This window comes from Convolutriloba macropyga, chromosome 1 (assembly GCF_964194025.1).
Source record: "Convolutriloba macropyga chromosome 1, txConMacr16.3, whole genome shotgun sequence".
NCBI lineage: Eukaryota > Metazoa > Xenacoelomorpha > Acoela > Convolutidae > Convolutriloba > Convolutriloba macropyga.
Genome location: NC_134468.1, coordinates 29,387,662 through 29,408,608, shown reverse-complemented (window position 1 = coordinate 29,408,608; position 20,947 = coordinate 29,387,662). Strand labels below are relative to the sequence as shown.

The 20,947-nt window shown below is 37.7% G+C and overlaps 2 protein-coding genes across 6 annotated transcripts in view; one reads left to right on the top strand and one right to left on the bottom strand.

The window, feature by feature from the left end:
* LOC142337648 (uncharacterized) overlaps positions 1–20,947 on the bottom strand; it is a 422,288-nt gene that overhangs the window by 206,500 nt on the left and 194,841 nt on the right. The window lies entirely within an intron of this gene.
* The window catches only part of LOC142337631 (unconventional myosin-Ia-like), an 85,552-nt gene that overhangs the window by 51,304 nt on the left and 13,301 nt on the right, over positions 1–20,947 (top strand). For all 3 annotated transcript variants that reach the window (XM_075387019.1, XM_075387010.1, XM_075387027.1), the window contains 3 exons: positions 4,078–4,356; positions 10,826–10,932; positions 11,447–11,579. In XM_075387019.1, the coding sequence (XP_075243134.1) occupies positions 4,078–4,356; positions 10,826–10,932; positions 11,447–11,579 (519 nt within the window). The remainder of the gene's footprint in view (positions 1–4,077; positions 4,357–10,825; positions 10,933–11,446; positions 11,580–20,947) is intronic.

Sequence of the window (20,947 nt, the reverse complement as noted above, 5' to 3'; positions counted from 1 at the left end):
AGCTGCATGAAACTCCAGAAGGGAACTCGGGTAAAACTAACACAAGAAAATAATTTGTTTTACTTACCCTGCAGCGTTCTAGAATTCAAGATGAGTTCCAACAGCGTGAAACTTGACAGTGCAAGGAAGTGGCACAGACGATTGGGTCATTTGAATCAAGCGGATGTGGTCAGGAATGCACCAGAGACAGTTGGGGAACTCGATGATGTATGCAATGTGTGTGCATTGGCCAAGATCACAAAGACTCCAGTACCAAGAGTGGCAGAGACCCAAGCAGAAGAGAAGCTGGAGAGGGTGTTCACAGACGTGATGGGACCTTTCAGAGTAGAGTCACTGTCAGGGTTCCGGTTCTGCATAGTGTTTGCAGACCAGTACACGAAGTTTGTGTTTGTGGACTTGCTTAAGGCGAAGAGTGAAGCACTGGCCAGCCTGAAGAAATTTGTTCTCAGTGTGGGGATGCCCAAGAAGCTGAGGCAAGACAATGCGAAGGAGTTTCTCTCAGAGCAGTTCAAGACGTACTGCTTAGATGCAGGCATTCTACAGGAAAAGACCATACCAGAGACGCCACAACAGAATGGGTTAGCTGAGAGGTGCAACAGGACACTGCTGGAGATGGCAAGATGTTTGCTCATTGACTCAGGACTTCCCAAGATGATGTGGGGAACAGCAATTCTTCACGCAACAAGGATCAGAAACTTGGTTGTGAGACGAGGAGAAGAAAAATGCCCAGCAGAGCTGATGAGAGGTATAAAACCTAAGCTTCCAATTAGTAAATTATCTATTTTTGGTTGCACAGTCTTCATGAGGAAGAGGGACAGAGACGTCAGCAAACTTGAACCCAAGGCACTGGAAGGAAAGTTTGTGGGTTACACTGAAGGAGAAAACGGATACCTGGTGTACATACCCAACACACGCAAGGTGATGGCAATTCGAGATGTGATCATCAAGGAGTCTGAAGTGGGCTCAATCCCTGACAACAAAGAAACGGCTGACCTACTAGATGATGGTTCGGAACTGGGAATCTGGCACCCAGATGATGGTCATCAAGATGATGACAACAGAGAACGACAGGACACATCTAATGCAATAAAGGAGGAGTGGCATGACGCAGGGAGCGTGAATACTCAAGAAACAACACTGAGACAAGAGGCCTCGGATGTTGGAGAAACAGCACTAGATGAAGGATCTACTATAACAAGAGGGAGTTAGAGACTCAGAGTCACTGGAAGACAGTGACACAGAAGACTTCTCACAGTTAGAGACAGTTGGCTTCAATGAGGATGCACTGGAACACGCGGACAGAGCAGAGCCCAGACGAGGGACACGAGCAAGGAATGTTCCACAATTTTTTGGAGAAGTCAGGACCCATCTTGCTGTGACTGAGGGCGACTATGTGGAACCCAAAACAGTCTACGAAGCCAAGCAAGGTGACGATTGGGACCAGTGGCACCGGGCAATGAAGGACGAGGTCAAGGCACTCCAAGACAACGAGACTTGGAACCTAGTGAGACCACCCACAGACAGGGACGTCATACCGGGCAAAAGGGTCTACAAAGTGAAATTGGGACCCAGTGGTCAAGTGGACAAATACAAAGCGCGCTATGTGGCGAAAGGCTTCAAACAAGTGGAAGGACTGGACTACTTTGAGACTTTTGCGCCTACCTGTAAGCCAGAGACATTCAGGATTCTACTTCAGCTATCAGCGAAGCAGGGCCATGTGATTCACCAATTTGATGTCAAGACTGCTTTCCTGCACTCACCAATTGAGGAAGAAGTGTATCTGGAACAGCCACAGGAGTTTGTAAAACGCGGATCAGATGGGGAGAAGTTAGTATGTCGACTAAATAAATCAATTTATGGTTTGAAACAGGCTGCTAACAACTGGTACAAAGAGCTGGCAAACTTCCTACTGAAACAGGGGTTCACCAGAAGCAGGAACGATCACTGCTTGTTCGCAAGATCAGAGGCAGAGGATCACACCTTCATCTTGGTCTGGGTTGACGACATCATAGTAGCATCAAGAAGTATGACAGTGGTCTCTGATGTCAAGAAGGCACTAGAAGCAACCTTTCACATGGAAGACAGAGGGAGACTACACTGGTTTCTGGGTCTAAGAATCAGACGAGAAGAGGGCAAAGTCACAGTCGACCAAGAACGCTACATAGAAACAATGCTTGAGCGGTTTCAAATGGATCAATGCAAACCCTCAAGAACTCCAGCTGATTTGAGTTTGAAACTTCAGACAGCACAGAACGGAGACGAAGAAGTGGACCAGAGGATCTACAGAAGCTTGGTTGGATCACTTCTGTATCTGGCCAAACAGACGAGGCCAGACATCATGTTCACTGTCAACATTCTGTCCAGACACATGAATGCACCTACCAATCAACACTGGATGTGCGGAAAACGACTTCTGCGATATCTTCAAGGTTCAAAAGGTTTAAAACGTACTTACACAAAAGAGGCTAGTTATGATTTAGTGGGGGAAAGTAATGCAGACTGGTCTGGAGACGTGAACGACAGAAAATCAACAACGGGCTATTACTTCAAGCTCAACGGACGTGGCGCAGCACTCAGCTGGGGTGTCAGGAAGCAGGCCACAGTTGCTCTTCAGCAGAAGCAGAATATCAGGGCATGGCAGCAGCAGTTCCGGAAGCACTCTACCTGAAACAACTTCTAGAGGATTTTGGCATCCAACAGAAACGTCCAATAGCAATTGGAGAAGACAACCAAAGTTGTATCAGACTTTGCCAAAACCCAGTCATGCACAAAAGGAGCAAGCACATCGAAACAAAGTTTCACTTCATCCGGGACAAGACGGAGGATGGGACTATTTCAATTCATTACGTCCCTACAGACAAAATGGCAGCGGACATCTTCACAAAGTCCTTACTCGTTTCGAAAGTCGAAACATTCAGAGCAGTTTTGATGGGAGCAGACTCTACGCAATCAGCTCAAGTCTGAGTGGGGGTGTTAGAATATCGATCAAACTATAGTCTTAAACTTAGTGAGAATTAGAAAGAAAGTTTGACTTACCAGATTAGAAAGACAAGCAATATGACTTCGATCAAAGAAATTATATAAATGAATCGTCAAGAAATGGTGCTGAGAATCAATATTCGGTTCAAATTGGTGAATCTAGATAACTATTATTAGAGTTAGATTAAGTGATGTAAAATCTTCCCAGCATGTATTAAATGATGATGATATCTCCGGAAGTGTGATTGAATTCTTAGAAAAGTGCAAATGCATTCCATTTATGGTTCCCTTTGCGACTGATTTGCAGAAGCAAACCATATTGGGTAACCTTTGCGACCCCCACTATAAATCACGGTGCTAAGATTAGTTTTGTATCTTGACTTTTTCACACTGATAATGGGTATATATACAGCTGATTTTTGAGTCCTTTTTCATCCCCAAATTCAAATCACCATCTTGATCTAATAATCAGATCTCTCCTGTAAATCTCTAAATTCTACTGTAAAATATCATTTTTTTATTCTCTCATTTTTGAGAAATTAATTCTTTTACTAGTTAAAAACGCTTTTTATTCCGCTTGCGAAAGTCCATAAACCAACATAATCGAACCTGGCTTTCATGTTGATTGGATCTTTTCAACAATTGCCCCCCCCCCCTTTGCAAGGGGGGAGTGGGGTATTCTTGAATAGAATTTAAGCGAGCGATTTATTAACCAATCAGAGACGACCAATAACTTTCCATGTATGCGCATAGGTGGCAGCCGTATTGGCCGACAGGGCGTTTAGCCGACAACCAAAAAATGAGAAATTTAGTGGACAATTTAAGTAAAATGAGCAATAAAACATTCTGAAGCTGTGATTGGCCAATTTAAAACACTATTTCGTAAGCGGACAAATATACCGCAGTTTTTTAATCAACTAGTGTAACGAAGGTCTATCAACTAGTGCAACGAAGGTATTTAACCGCATCTGGCCATGTGCTTGAGAGGTATGGCCGTGAACAGCGGTCCGCAATTGCGCTTCAACTGATATTCGGCTATCTAAACTGTAGGCCAAGTAATACTGTGGTAAAGTATAGCACAGATTTTTCTTTATTTAGGCGCGTAAAGAGTATCAGAATATCCGTTTGGCAACTACCACAATTGAGAAGTTTGCTCGGGGATGGAAAGTTCGCAAAGTATGGAGGAAGAAATTCAGACGCTATGCAATTCCAGTCATCTGTCGCTTCATGTGGAATTACATTTTGTGTAAATATCTGGCCAAATTGGAAGCTGGGCTGCCATCTCTATCTCCTGTTGACTCATCGTGGCCTTTAGCATCAATTAAGTCACTGCAGAGCACTAATGAGCAGATTCGAGTTATTCATCATTTATACAGGGTAGGGGAGACCTTATTATTTGGCGGTGTATATTTTTAATTGCTCAAACGAAGTTTGTAGCGATTATATTAGTTGTCTTTCTTGTGTGATTTTTCGCCTGAACTATTTTTCGTCTGATCCAGTTGACTTTTCGTCCTCAATAAGGGGACAAACAGGTAGCGCGCGGAGGGCATTAAGAGGTTGAGAAAGCCTTACACATTACTAGTCTCTGAATATTTTAGAACAAAGTCTTGGTGGCCTGAGGGACTTGGTGCCCTGACACGAGGTTGCTTAAGTCAGAATACTGGGCACGAGGCCCCAACATAAGATCTTGTTCTAGCATATTTAGAGAATCAAAGAGTACGAAAATGTTGAGTTTCATTTGAAATTAAATTTAAATGTACAATTTTGCAGATTAGTGAACGAAAAGGGTTCTTCTTAAAAATATAAAGTTGAAATAAACCAAACGTCTGCGATAGCGAAGTAGCCGATTATTTATAGTGGTTTGATTCAAGTGTTAAACATTCCTCCCGTCCATCGTCCTCCAGCTGGCGATTTGAACCCCATTGTACAACCCTTCCACCATCGCTTGACCCCCCCCCCTTTCCACTCGCCCTCTAATGCTAGCGTCCCTAAGCCCCAGCTGTCTACTGCCAATCCAATGCCAACAGCTTGCCCGTCTTTGAGAGCGACTCGCCCGACGTTTGTCGGTTAAGTTTCTACATTGGCTTGTTAAATACCGCCCTTATTTGCTCAGCCGGCTCTTATACTGACCCTTTTTATGACTCAAAAGAGTAATGATTTTCTTGAGTTTTTTAACCGGAAGTACTAGTTGTTCAAACGGTGTATTGACCTAAAAGGGGAGAACTCTTGATTGAGAAAAGTTTTCTGATCACTTTGCTGCATTCAGTGAACGACTTTTTGACTTTCAAGTGTTTAATAGCCGCCGTCAGCCTCTCAGTGGCTATTATTTAAGAGCTCTCCTGTTTTTAATTCGCTTTGCTTTTTGATCACGTTTTTCGTTTTACATAAGTCACAATTTCCACGCTTGACTTTGAAGTACTTCACTCACTGTTTCAACTGAATGGACTTTAAATTCTTTTGCGTATTGAATTACGTAATGTAGTGAATACGACCAAAATCAATAGAGCAAAATCAAAAGAAACGGGATAAACACGTAGAGCTCGGTTATCATAATGCATTAGGTTATCAAAGTTCATTCAGTCGATTGCCAGAGGACATTAGTATTATGCTTAATAGCGTTCAGTTTAGAAACTGAATTTAGTGTAATTTTATAATCAATTTCCATCGTACATTTCCAATGTACATCAAGCGGGTCAACGGCGGTGATCTGCCGGCAATTCGCTGGCTATGTTTTTGACGGAATGGCGCTGATACATATCCATTTTTAGCCGTGTTTCGACTATTTGGCTGAATTTCTTCGCTTGTACTTTCGAATTTTTGAAAAAATAGTTTTCGATCAATGTTGCATTAATGAATAACACTCTCAATTTGATACCTTAGTGTGCTTTAGAGCTTAAATTGAAAAATGGGCTTATATTTCTCAATTTTTTAAGTTAATTTTCGGCTTTTTCCTTATTTTTTTTAATACTCTTTAACTTCTTTTTAAAAAAATCGTTTTAATTAGCAGGTACCCTTTGATAATTCCTGCTTCGACTGCCTCTTTTTAACGTGAGCTATATTTGTTTTTTATTTTGTACACATGCTAATGCGACTTTTATAGTTTTGTCCGTTTTTTCTCAACTGTTTTTTTAACTACAAAAAGTGTTTCTGTGCAATTTCAATGAAAATTTTGTATCATAAGCTTGAATGCTATACTTTGAAGTCTAAACAATGAAATGTCCTCATTTTTCCCTCCTACTTCCAAAGTTTTTAATTTGATTTTTTGACTTTTCGTTTTTTGTGAACAACTGTTTTACATTAAGTCGGTCCTTTTTGTCCACATTCTAGCATTTATAATTTCAGCATCCTCCCACGACCAATTTTTGTGTTCGCTCTTTTTGTCAGATGTCCAAAACATAATGATTTTATCCTTTTTTGTAATTTTTTTGGTTTGCCATTCATTTCCTATAAAATGCAGCACTGAGAATTTGCTGCAAATAATTTTTTTGAGAATATTTTTGGGTCACGTATTGATAGTAAGCGGTATTAAGCTATTTGTCTCGTTCATGAGTAATTTAAAGTTTTTCTTAGATTGAATTAATTTTTGTCTGTGATACCTCAAACAAGAGAGAATTATATCGTAGTTTTATTATTGCTGTGAGGTTCAAACAAAAGCATTAGGGTTTTCCTCATCTTTTTTGAGTAAATCTTCAGTATAATTGCGCAGTTCTAACTTTTAAGATCAGTATTTGGAGGCTTTTGACAATTTTTACTTCAGTTTATTGAGCCTATCAATACTTGTCCATCCTAAGAATTTGGCTAATTTGCAACATTACGAGATTTGTTTTGAATAATACGAGTTTCAGTGGTATCCAGATTTCAAAAATTATCTGGGTAGTATTTTTGCATTTTGGTGTGGCTTTGAGTTCTGAGTTGTTTTAAAATTGTTTGTATTTTAGCTCTTTTCAATGATGTCAATGCTCGAATCTTAATCCTTCTCGTTGTTACACGGGTGTATTTTTTAACCAAATGTTTTTATAATTCTGGCGCGTTAAAAAATAAGGATTTTAAGACGAAAGATAAGGGTTTTGGCCGCAATCACAATTTTGTTTGTGAATGTGCAACGCATCGAGTTGCTTCTGGAATTCTTTCGGCTATGTTTTTTTTTACTTCTTCGAATAATATGTTGTTTCCCTTTACGGTTAACCGCATGTTTAAAATTTTCTGAATTACAGGTTGAATCAATTGAATTGGCTGTACTGATTTGACCTCCAATTCAATTACCTCTAAATAGCAATTATTTTTAATAGCCACGAAGCAATAGCGGCTATTATTTGGGACATCGTGATTTTTTAAAATTTGGATTGCATTGGTTTTCTCTTTTTTTTATTCACGCTTTTTTCGGCTTTTTCACGTCAGTAATTTCAAGTCAGAAATTGGTGTTTGAACAAATTTTCCTTTTTGAGAGGAAGTTTTTTTTCACGTGCGTCAATTTGACTTCTGTTTTCAGAGTTTGTTTTCCTTGAGTGCTTTTTGTGTGATACATATGTGTTTTAATTGAGTCTAATTGAAATTGATAGAATTAATCAAGGGTCAGCTGAAACTTTCTATAACCTGAACACTTTTTTGTCAAAAAAAGTAAAGAATAATTGATTTTGCCCTCTTTCAAAAATTATTTCTGTTGTCTTATCACTTAATATCATCAATGACAGGTGTCATTGGTTGATAATGAGGCGCAGGAGAATCTAATTAGATGTCCGAGATAATAGCTTAATGATTTTCATGACTTTGACACTAGTTTATCTAAAATTATGAGTTATTTTTTGATTTTTTGTTGTACTTTTGTAATTTTTGTTGTTTTATCGTTTATTCTCTTTGATAATAGGCCTCATATGTTGCTAAGGGGGTTTTTTTAGTCGATTAATTTGTTTCTGTTCACAGCTGATGCGTTTTATGACTATGACATCAAATGTTTTCAAATATTATAGAAATTTTGAGTTTTTAATAAACAATTAATGACATTACGAGATTTTTTTTTGTTTTGAATAATACGAGTTTCAGTGGTATCCAGATTTCACTATGTTCATTGTTCAAAATTTAATCCTAAATTGTGTGGGTAGTATTTTTGCATTTTGGTGTGGCTTTGAGTTCTGAGTTGTTTTAATATTGTTTGTATTTTAGCTCTTTTCAATGATGTCAATGCTCGAATCTTAATCCTTCTCGTTATTACACGGGTGTATTTTTTAAACCAAATGTTTTTATAAGTCTGGCGCGTTAAAAAATAAGGATTTTAAGACGAAAGATAAGGGTTTTGGCTGCAATCACAATTTTGTTTGTGAATGTGCAACGCATCGAGTTGCTTCTGGAATTCTTTCGGCTATGTTCTTTTTACTTCTCCGAATAATATGTTGTTTCCCTTTACGGTTAACCGCATTTGTTTAAAATTTTCTGCAAAATATTGTTTATCAACTTTTTCTAGGCTAGTTTTGTTCTTCGCTCATTCTGCTCCGAGCGCTATTAAAATGTGTTTGCTCATCAAATCTATCTTTAGTTGACGGAATAGTAAAAACCGAAATTTTGGATACCCGCTACTTCATCTTTGTTCTGTTGTGTCTCAGTTACCATATCTAATGCTCATTGGGATTGATACTAGCCCTTTAATCCCCTCAATAAGAAACGTGAGTATGTCTAACTGCGGAATGACATCAAAAAAATTCGCTCTTTGAAATTGTTTTTGTACAATTATCATTTTTTCTGTTCCTTCAATCGGATCTATGGTAATCAATGCTTACTTTTTCTGGCAATCAGCCGGTTATGTTATAAATCAGTTTCGTAGAGTTTTTTAACAAATTTTAAAAAAGTATGACGGACCCAAAGTGGACGGAATCTGTAGATGAAATTTGGCTTTTGTTGCCATTAGCCCATGAATTACAGGTTGAATCAATTGAATTAGCTGGACTGATTTGACCTCCAATTCAATTACCTCTAAATAGCCATTATTTTTAATAGCCACGAAACAATAGCGGCTATTATTTGGGACATCGTGATTTTTTAAAATTTGGATTGCATTGGTTTTCTCTTTTTTTTTTTATTCACGCTTTTTTCGGCTTTTTCACGTCAGTGAGAAATTAGAGTGGTGATTTTAGTCACCCTGATTTGCTAAAGGGAGAGAAATTTAGAGCAGGTTTACGGTGTGATTTGTTTTCAAACTGCCTTTAAAGTGGAGTCAGAAATTGGTGTTTGAACAAATTTTCCTTTTTGAGAGGAAGTTTTTTTTCACGTGCGTCAATTTGACTTCTGTTTTCAGAGTTTGTTTTCCTTGAGTGCTTTTAGTGTGATACATATGTGTTTTAATTGAGTCTAATTGAAATTGATAGAATTAATCAAGGGTCAGCTGAAACTTTCTATAACCTGAACACTTTTTTGTCAAAAAAAGTAAAGAATAATTGATTTTGCCCTCTTTCAAAAATTATTTTTGTTGTCCTATCACTTAATATCATCAATGACAGGTGTCATTGGTTGATAATGAGGCGCAAGAGAATCTAATTACATGTCCGAGTTAATAGCTTATTAATTTTCATGACTTTGACACTAGTTTATCTAAAATTATTTTTTGATTTTTTGTTGTACTTTTGTAATTTTTGTTGTTTTATCGTTTATTCTCTTTGATAATAGGCCTCATATGTTGCTAAGGGGTTTATTTTAGTCGATTAATTTGTTCAAAGCTGATGCGTTCTATGACTATGACGTCAAATGTTTTCAAATATTATAGAAATTTTGAGTTTTTAAAAAACAATTAATGACTTTTTGTGTTTGGCAAGTATTTATTGAACTTATTGCTGTCTTACCTTTTGACCTCATTGATGACAGTTTTCATCTCCTGATAATGACAAACAAGGGAATTTAGTTAGTGCCATGGGTTGTTAGAAATCGTTTTTTGATTATAACCATATCTTTAAAAAATTAATCTGATTTTTTGGTCTTGCTCGTTTTTTGTTCTTGTGTTAAAATTGCTTAATCTCGTTGGTGTCAAACTAATCATTCTCATTGGACATCTAACAGGGCTAGTTTTTTGGTCTGCTCAAAGCTAAATCAATTCTTTGGGGTTTAATTCAGGACTTGACTTGCTATGTTTTTTAATTCGTCGTCTCAATCGATGATTCTTACAACCTGACTTCTTGAAATTGACTTTTTCAATGACTTCAGTGACTTCTACTGCTTTGCAGTTAAAATTTGTGTGCTTGACGTCATTTCTGCTTTTAAGTCAATTGCGAGATTTACTTCATTAAAAAAAATTACTTTTCTACTCACTTGTGGAACTTTCAATTTTATGAACATTTACTAGTTAAAGATCAATAATGTGCGTCTAAGTAGTGCCAAACTTATATGCCCTAATTCTTGAGTATTAGTTTTGAGTTTTTGATTTCAAATATCAATTTTGAAAAAGCTCTTTTAGGGTTTTTTTCTTGTAGACCGTATGTGTCATAAAATTGACATTCCGAGTCTAACCTAAAAAGTCTAATGGTCTATTAAAGGACTGGTTGTCAATCTGTCTATCTTATTTCTTTAGTTGTTTCAATTCATGGAAGGCCACAAGCGTCTCTCGCGGCTACTTTCCGGCAATCTACCGGCTATGTTTTGGAAAATTCAAGAAAGCGGAATCTTAAGACCAATTATTTGCCCTTTTATGAAAAAGCTTTTGAATTATATTCAACTATGCCTAAGAAGGAAGTAGTCTATTAGAAAAAAAATTGTCCACAAATTGAAATCCATTTTTTCTTGAGTAAAAATGTTTTTTTTAATATTTCATTGGGTGAACACAGCCTATAACATGAATGTAAACTTACGAGTGAGAGTGTTGCTTCAGTGTAAACAGTACCGAGACAGCAAGAGCGAAGAGGAGCGAAAGAGGCTTGGCGAGAAGGCAACTGCCAGCCTCATTTTCAAGGGCCGCAAAACTATGTATGCCAACAGGTGAGCATCAAAGAGAACCATCAATCACTACTTGCCAAATTTTCAAACAAATTTTTGTTTATTTACAATCAATATAAGAATCTGTAGGAAGTGAAAATGGAGTACAAAGCATTCGGTGTACATCTAGCGTGGGATGACTCCTTACAGCTGTGAGATAGCGACATCACTGATCAAATTGAGATTTTCAAAGAAGGGAAAAGCTATTCTGTTATTATTTGTTCTCCTTTTTATGTTTTAACTTATTCAAACTTGCACATTTATTGTGAGCATATTGACGTGAGACGTTGATGCAATTCAGAATTAAGCCGAAATGTTGTAGCCTTATAGAAGATTCAATGCCTAATCTTATATCATTATTCTCCTAATTCGCAAAATTATCCTCAGATTGTTAAATTTATTTGAGGCCTATTCTGTCTGCATTTTTAGTCAATGGGATATTTGCTTTTTAGGTCACATAAAATCGCAAAACCTGGCGAAAAACTTCAGCAATTTAAGTACAATTGATTTTGTTTAGTGTGGGCGAGTTATTCGTTGGTGACCATCTGGCAGTGTCAGTCAGTCCATATTGGACAGAAATGACAAACAACCCCAATGCTGTGGTCAAATTTAGTGAATACATCAGCAAATTCAACCGAAATGATGCCAAGGTGACACGTTTCTGCTCACTGCAATAGTTGAAAGGCTTAAAAGTATTCTCAAGTGGTAGCTAATTTGAGCTGTATCGTTAAGCTCCCACAGCCTCCTTTGCTCGGAGAGACGTATTAATTAATAGCCGCCGCCAGCCTCTACAACGGCTATTATTGAAGCGCTCTCCTTTTTTTTACAATTCAAAGAATTTTTAATAGCCGCCCTCATCTTCTCAGCCGGCTATTATTGCGGTCGTATTTTTTTACAATTCAAAGAATTTGAATTGTATTGGGGCGCTGTCTTTTTTTTTTTTAAGATCTGTTCACACATTTTCATGATTTTTGAAGTCAAATTGGAGTAGTGATTTTGGTCACGCCGAAACAGGAAGTGGAGCGAAAAAGCGAGTGGTTTTGCGGCGTGAAATTTTTTCGCTCTAATTTTAAAGTAGAGTGAGAAAACGGTGTTTGAACAAAAATTCGGTTTCTCGGTAGTGGTTTTTTGTTCACATGCGGCAATTTCACTCTGATTTTTACTATTTTTTCGATTTTTTGGGTCGGATTTTTTTCTAAATGGTTTCCCCAACCCATTAACAGCTCATTGTAGGCCTAGTTTTTTGTTTGAATTAAATTTTCATTTATCGCTAGTGGTTTTTTTGTTCACATGTAACATTTTGACACTGATTTTCTGTTTATTTCTTATTTTTTTGTTCTGATTTTTTAAAAAATGGTTTTCTCAATTCACTCATAGTCCATTCTAGGTCTAGTTTCTCTGTTTAGTCAATGAAAATTCTTTGAATTGTACGTCAGGACTTGTCCTGCTATGTTTTTTTACTTCGTCTAACTTTTTTTCGCCATACCATTTTGCCGCTTTTTCGACATTTTGCGTGAAATCTTTTTGACTTCTCTAGGCTAGTTTCTCTCTTCTCTCATTCTGCTAAAATTGAATTTGAACATCAGTTGCTAAGCAAAGCAATTCAAAATGAACAGAGTCGGTATAAAAAATTGAAGTCAGAAATAGAAACGGGATAAACCCATAGAGCCCAATTTTAGATGCCCGCTATTTGAACGTCGTTCCTATAAGTCTTAGTTACCACCTCTAATGCTTATTGGTGTTGATAGTAGCCCCTGTAGCCTCTCTCTAAGAAACAGAAGTATGTTCAACTACGAAATGCCATCAAAATAAATCGGACTTAAAAAATATTTTTGTACAAAAATCTTTTTTTCAATATATTCTATTTGTGATAACCCTGACTATAGGGTACAATCGTGCTGCGAATCCACGTAGATTTAGATGTATGGATTCGAGGTGCGAATCCAAGTTTCCAATGTCAATTGGATTGTTACTTTTAGAATTGACTACAATCGCGGTGCGAATGTAGACAGATTAAATGAGGATGGATTTCTCCTTCAAATCCGCTAAGATTTTATCTAGTGGAAAAGAGATTAGATTGCGAACGACTGAATTCAATAAGAAGATTCAAAAGAATGAATAGTTGAGTAAAAGTGGGAGGTGTGAACAGTATGAAATAATGACTTTTTAGTCGGCGGTAATTTATAATTATGTGAACATTGACTTTTAGTTTTACAAGGACAAGTATAGAATAATTAAGTACATTTTAATAAATGAGAACTAAATTATGGTACAACCGTACCACATATCCTGCGCTGAGCGAAAAATTTTAAACTGCATCAGTATAAAATTTGGAATAATATTAAAATATGTACTGGTTATTATAGATAGTATACATAGTGAGTAGCAACAAATGAGTGCCGTAAAATTAATGTAATTGAGTCTCGAATGTAAGAGAAAATTAACAAAGCGGAAACTGACATATGCAATAAATTTTATGCACGCAATATAAATTAATGCACATACGTGATGCGAATCCATCCAACTTATAATACGCGAATTAGCGTTACAAATGCAACATCAAATTAAAGGAATGTAGAACTAACACTCATGGAGAATTAAAATTGAACAAAAACACGAAATTAATGGAAAAGCAGAGCAATTCCGAAATGATTTTAACAATTACAGATTGGAAATAATTCAATAAGTTAACAATGAAAGTTTGGAATAGTTTTAGTTTAAATTTGGTTTTCCGCATCGAATACACTCATGCTTACTTCCCGAGCGTAATCTTCGTAATTGTACTCTTCAGGAGACCAAGTTCCCACTGGTGGTGGTGCAGAGGGGCTTGCAATTGTCAGTTCATAGTCTGTATCAGGAACTGGCGGCCGTGTAGCTTCTTCTTGCAGAATTGTCTCAATCACCGGATTTGTTCGTTTCGGTTTCTTGGAAACCGGAGCTGTTGAGTCGTCACTGACCGAATTGACTGAACTTTCGAATCCGTAATATTCTGGGGCTCGTCGGTTTCGTTTGGCACTAGTAGTTGATGGAGATGTGGTTGAAGACGTTACTGAAGGGGCAGCAACAGACGATGCATTTGATGTGTTCAGACTCACCGATGTGTGACGTGACCGTTTTCCTCCGGCTTGTGGCTTTCGTGGTTTTCTTGCCAACATTGCTTTTGAGATGTTACTATTTGCAGATGACACGCCTGATGCTGCATCTGACTGTGTTGGGCGGTGTCGAATTTTGATCTCCCCACGAAACTTTTTCTTTAAATCCTTCGTGTGCTGTGCGATTTTTTCTTCCGTGGTTTTGTCGTATGGGAGGGGTCGACGTTGCGCATATTGCCATAATTCAGTGTTCCGTTCGGCGCGAGTACCGAATTTAGCAATATCGCTATTGCGAACACGAACTTCGCGTACTCCTGGTTCTTTGATGACGGTTGTCGTATCCGATGTACGAACAACCGTACTTCCTGGCGCCAGTGTTTCCCAAAGACCGCGAAGGTCTCTTTTTGATCGTTTAGTCACCTTGCGAGCGAGCTTCAAATCCAGTGACTTTTCCGATCTGGGGATGGGGTTATTTAGTTTTGGGTGTAATATGAAGCGAGAGACAGATTTGTTGTGTTCGCCGTTGTAGCGGCGTCCGGCGTCAACTTGTGCTCGTTGCATTGCCTCTTCAATTAGAATGTCGCTTCTGTCTCCCGTCACCCATCCATTGTCATCCAGGTAGTCTTCAACAGGGACAGTATCGGCGTCTAAATAGTGGTGAAGAATGTTTTCATATGACAGATTAGATGATTTAGGTGTTGTACTTATATTACTTAGTGGTGTGTTTGACTTTCGTCCGAAATGTGCTTGGAAAGGTGTTACATTTGTTGTCTTTTGTTTACATATACGTAATTGATATACAATTGACTTTATTGCTTCTTTAATTGTGAATGTTTTGTTTCTATTGTCTAATTTCATGCAGCCTAAGCGTCTTTTAATTGTTTGTATCAAACGCTCCACTAATCCTATGGCTCTATGATCGTTTACAGGGGCAGGTAGTATGTTAATATTATGTTGTTTGTAAAAGTTTTTAACTTTATAACCTATTAAACACCGTGCTTGATCGAGTCTAATATTTCGGGGAACACCGTGGATTTGAATGTAATCGTCTAAAAATTTTAGTACATTTGGTCCATTTGCTTTATCAAATACTTCTACAGAAGGATATTTGGAAAAACGATCAATACATGCAAGGAAATATGTATCTTGATCTTTTTCTTTCGTGATAGGACCTCCAAAGTCAATCTGTATTTCTTCATTGGGCTCTGTACATGGCAATAAAGGTTTGCAATTAGACGCCGGAGTAACAGGTTTAAGGTTCTTACCAATATCAGTGCAAGGCTTGCACGTGGCCGCTTTATTTAGGATTTCGCGATGCATGTACGGCCAGAACGCGTATTGGCCAAGCGTTATCATCCCCCAACTTCCTGGATGCGTTAAGTGGAGGCTTTCCAAGACCGCGTCTTGAATTGAGTGTGGAATCGCAACGCGTTCGTCCACACAAACACATCCCGAGCGGACATGCAAGTCTCGCCAGTACGAGAATAGGTACGGGTTGACTTCCTTGCATCTCTGGGGGTTATCTTGAAGTATGCAGTCCCGTACCTCCTTCAGAACTGCGTCTTTGCTGGTCAGTACTGCCAGAAAGCCTTTTGTGAACAACTGTGTCAAGTTGTTCTCGAACACCTCTTCTTTGGACAATTCTACACTAGGGGAAGGGTGTCCGTCATTTGAGGATCGAGTCGTTCCTGAATTTGGAGTAGATTGAAATGTCACTCGGCTGTGAGTAGGGGGAGTTTGCGGGTTTCGGCTGTGTGAAGGAGAAGTACTCATTTTGTGGTTTTCAATTACGTGGATATGAGTTTGGTTGGATGTAGTATTTAATTGTGACTGGATTTGAGTTGGATTTGTACTGGTATTAGAATGAGTTTGCAATTTTGCTGCGTGTGCAGAGTATTTAAGAAGCAACTGATTTGTGTTTCGATTAATGGCAGAAAGCAATTTGGAATAGTTTGTTGAGCGAGGATGTGAGGCACGTGTGGAATGTGTGTTAATGACGCTGTTAAAGTGTTGTGATTGGCAGGTTTGTGGTGTGGTATTTACATAAATTGCTGCAATTGCGTCACGAATGCGGGTAATTGTTGCTACCGCAAATTCCTCGTCATATTTGTTTGTAACTTTTGCTTTTTGATTTGGTTGGCGAGAAATATAATCTACCAGCCCCATTTTTGCACCAGGGATATGTTCAATGTTAAAGTCAAAAGGTAAAAGACGATCAATCCATCGCGTTAATCTACTATTATAAGATTTATTTGATCTATGTTCTTTCATGATTGAGAGTAATGCTCGATGATCTGTGATGATTGTAAATGATTTGCCAAATAAATAATATTTGAAATATTCGACGGACCACACAACACCTAGTAATTCAAGTTCATTAATGCTAAAACGTTCCTCATTGGAGTTAAGGAATCGAGATGCAAATGCAACTGTATGCCAACCTGTAGGTGAACGTTGTTCTAATGCTGCTCCTAACCCTGCTCTAGAGGCATCGCATTTGATCCGCGTTTCCAAGTGAGGATTGTAGTGTGTGTTTTCTGTGGCGTTTGCTACTCTATTTTTAATTGCTTGGAAATGTGTGTCATGTTCCGTGTTCCAAATGAATCTTGTGTTCTTTTTTAATAATGGACGAAGGGGATGACATAATTGGGATAAGTTAGGAATGAATTTACCAAGGTAGTGTACAGAACCTAAAAATGATCGGAGTTGTTTTATATTTTTAGGTGCTGTTAGTGATGCGATTGCCGCTGTTTTTGACTCAAGTGGAGCTATTCCAGATTGACTGAATTTATGTCCCAACCATTCTATTTCGGTTTTTGCAAAATGACATTTTGGTAAGTTGATTCGTAGATTATCCTCATCTAATTTTTGTAAGCATTGATAGACAAGTTTTAAGTGGTCTTCTTTGGACCCACGGCTAACTACTATAATGTCATCTAGAAAGCAATAAGTATTTTTTAGTCCGAATAAAGTATAGTCCATTACTTTTTGGAAAGCTGCTGGCATATCAGTTAAACCGTAGAAACCTGTAATGAACCGATATGTTCCCGTTCTCTCACCGCTAATAATATTAAAGTTACAATGTCTGGCCGTTTCCGGGTCTAATTTAAGTTGGCTGTATGCGTACTTCAAATCCAGTGTGGAATAATATGCTGTTTGTTGTGATGCGGATGTATTTAAGTTTTGCTGAATTGTGTCAATCAAATTATCAATATTTGGCATTTGATACTTGTTTTTGTGAATAGACTTATTTAAAATTTTTGAATCTAGAGCTAATTTAACTGTTTTATCTCTTTTAACTGTAATGACTATGGGTGAGATGAAATTTTTGTCAGAGCAACTGTTTAATTTTATGATGTGTTTTTCATCAAGTAATTTTTTAAGTTCTATATTAACTAATGGTTGTAAATTAATAGGTACTCGTCTTCCTTTTTGATGAGTAGGTGTAAATTCACTATGAAATGTAGACTTTACTGAATGTTCTAAAGATTTACCGACACGGGTGATGAGTTCAGGAAAGTCAAAAGAAATCTGCCTCTTAATTGGGCATGATTTTGATCAATGTTTGCCACTTGTTTTGATTGAATTACTGAGAAACCTAGTTTTGGGAAAAGGTCTCGTCCAATGATCGGTCGGTGACCATCTTCAACGACAGTTACATCAACATCTGTGGCTATCCAGTCGTTACACTTTATTGATGTCTTGATTATACCTATTATTTTGATTATGTCATTGGAGAAAGTTTTTAAATCGTGTATTTCAGGAGACTGTATCCAATAGCTATCTTTACATTCCGATACCACTTTGTCTGCCAGAATTTTGTTAACGATTGTACAAACACTTCCTGAATCCACCAATGCTTTCGTGCTTGTATTTCCAACTCGAATGTCCAAATTTACGGGTTCTACCTCACGGGTGTCAGTTTTGTATGAAATTGCCGCTACACAATTATCGTCGTAATCGTCGTAGTCTGAATCGTAATTGGCATCGTATATGCTCTTTTGTTGTAGGAGTTTGCTAATATTATTTACTTGTTCGGTTACTGATGTCGTGGTGCCGACTGTAGCCGCTTCCGAAATTGAGTCATCTACGTAATTTACTCGAGATCTAGGTTTGCTAGCTTGTTTTGGTTTTCGACAAACCTTAGCGAAATGGTTAGAGATTCCACAATTTTTACATATTTTCCCACGGGCGGGACAATTTTGTCTATGAGAGGGAGTCCAACCATATCCACAATTTGGACAGATTGTCGGTTTTACGAACTGATTTGTAGATGGTCGCTTTCTATTCCACGATCCTTGGACATTGTTTATCGAATGGACTTCGTTAGTTGAATTGGTTGTTGGGGTTCCGGACATTTTTAGTTGTGTTTGTATGCCCATTTCGATACTGATCGCAACTTCGAGAGCCTTTTTGGGTTCTCGTGTTTCTTTTAGCAATTCTCTTTGGATTTCTCCATCTTGCATGTTAGCGATAAACACATCCCGTATTATCGATTCCTCATGGCTTCCTAAATCACAATTTAGGGAGAGTTCTCGAAGGCACCCGTAGAACTTTTCCACTGGTTCGCCTTTCATTTGTTTTCGAGATAAGAATGTATATCTGTCAAATGTAATATTCCTTTGTTTGGTGAACACTTCATCAAGGCATTCCCAAAGAACTTTCATGGTCACTCTGTCAATTTGAATACTTGGTTCCTGTGAACCGAAAATTCGTCTCCCTTCAAATCCCAGGCTGAGATACGTTAGGGATACTGCTTTACTGTCGCAGTATTTCCAGGGCTTTTCCCCACATAGTATGCCGACAAGTTCTGCTTTCTGGCATCGGTTAAGCCATGAGTTTTTTAGCTGTTCATTCCTAGTACGTCTGTCTCTTTCGCTTTGAGCTGTGCTGTTTTGAACGTCCTCCTCGTAGATGGGTTCTGGAGGTAGAGTAACCTTGTCTGGGGGGTCGCCAAGAAGAGTATCGATTGATATTCCTTCTTTAGCCATAATGGCTAACTTTAACATGACCTGCCATCTGTCCCATTGCAGTGGAGGTTCCAACGTCGGTTTTTCCCAAAAGGGCTCGATTCCCAAGAGTGCGCGTTCTTTTGTAGCTGACTGCGCCATGTGATAACCCTGACTATAGGGTACAATCGTGCTGCGAATCCACGTAGATTTAGATGTATGGATTCGAGGTGCGAATCCAAGTTTCCAACGTCAATTGGATTGTTACTTTTAGAATTGACTACAATCGCGGTGCGAATGTAGACAGATTAAATGAGGATGGATTTCTCCTTCAAATCCGCTAAGATTTTATCTAGTGGAAAAGAGATTAGATTGCGAACGACTGAATTCAATAAGAAGATTCAAAAGAATGAATAGTTGAGTAAAAGTGGGAGGTGTGAACAGTATGAAATAATGACTTTTTAGTCGGCGGTAATTTATAATTATGTGAACATTGACTTTTAGTTTTACAAGGACAAGTATAGAATAATTAAGTACATTTTAATAAATGAGAACTAAATTATGGTACAACCGTACCACACTATTCGTTCAATCCCAATCATGCTTATTGGAATAAACGGCGGCTGTTTTCCGGCAATCTGCCGGGTATGTTTACAATTCAAAGAATTTTTACAAATCAAAGAATTTGAATTGTATTGGGGCGCTGCCTTTTTTACGACTCGAAAAGGAGTATTGGAGAAGTCCTTTTTTTATCAATTTTATTGGAGTGATCTTTGAAGCGGGAAATGAAACGCGTGAAAAAATTCGGACTTATGTTGGTGCTGAACAAAAGTGAAGAGTGGAGCGAAAAGAGAGTGGTTTTTGTTCATATCGCTGTTTTTGAGAGAGCGAGAAATTGATGTGTGAAAAAATTTTCTCTAAGCGAGCGAATTTTTGTTCACGTGCGGCTTTTAAAAGCAGTTTTTTGCAACTTTTGATGTTTATGAGGTTTGATTAAGATAATGTATTAGTTTTAGGCTTGTTTTAATAGGAATTGAAGGTTTCAAGTAGTTAATTTGAATTTAATGCTATTTTGGAGGTTTTTGATCAGTTTTGCTGATTTTTAGACAAAATTTAATGATTTCTTTGCCTGTTTTTTTGTTTTAATGCTCTAAGTGGGATTTGAATAGAACCTTAATACTTACGGAAAATTCATATACCAATTGACTAAAGTTTTCTTGGTATAATTTTTTTTCTTAGAAAAATTGAAAAATTTAAAACCATTTTTTAAATTTTTTTTGCAGTTTTTCTTTTTTTCAATCTTAGACAAGTTCCTTAGCCTATTATGACTTGACCATTGTTTTGCGAGCTTTTCATTGCTCGAATTGCAAAGGAACTTTACTCGGCTTTATGTTTCCTTGTACTATAAAAAAACTCATTATACTTTTCTAGTTTTTTTGTTCAATTTGATTTGGAATGCCGTTTCTACTCTTCTTTAAATTTTTTATGGCATTTGTGGAGGTACAGGGTTCACAATAGTTGTTCTAGTTGTTTAGTCATAAGTATGCGCAATATTATCCTTCGAGTCGTTTCCAGAATTCTTCCGGCTATGTTTTCACAATTCAAAGAATGTGAATTGTATTGGGGCGCTGTCTTCTTTTTAAGATCTGTTCTCACTTTATCATGATTTTGAAGTCAAATTGGAGTAGTGATTTTGGTGACGCCGAAACTGAAAATGGATCGAAAAAGCGAGTGGTTTGGCGGCGTGAATTTTTTTGCTCTACTTTTAAAGTAGAGTTAAAAAAAAACGGTGTTTGAACAAAAATCCGCTTTCTCGCCGCATGTTGTTCACTCGGAATTTCACTCTGATTTTTTTGTTTTTTTTTCGATTTTTCGGATCAGATATTTTTATAATGAAAATGCTTTGAATTGTACGTCAGGACTTGTCCTGCCATGTTTTTAAGATCTGTTCACACACCTTCATGATTTGTGAAGTCA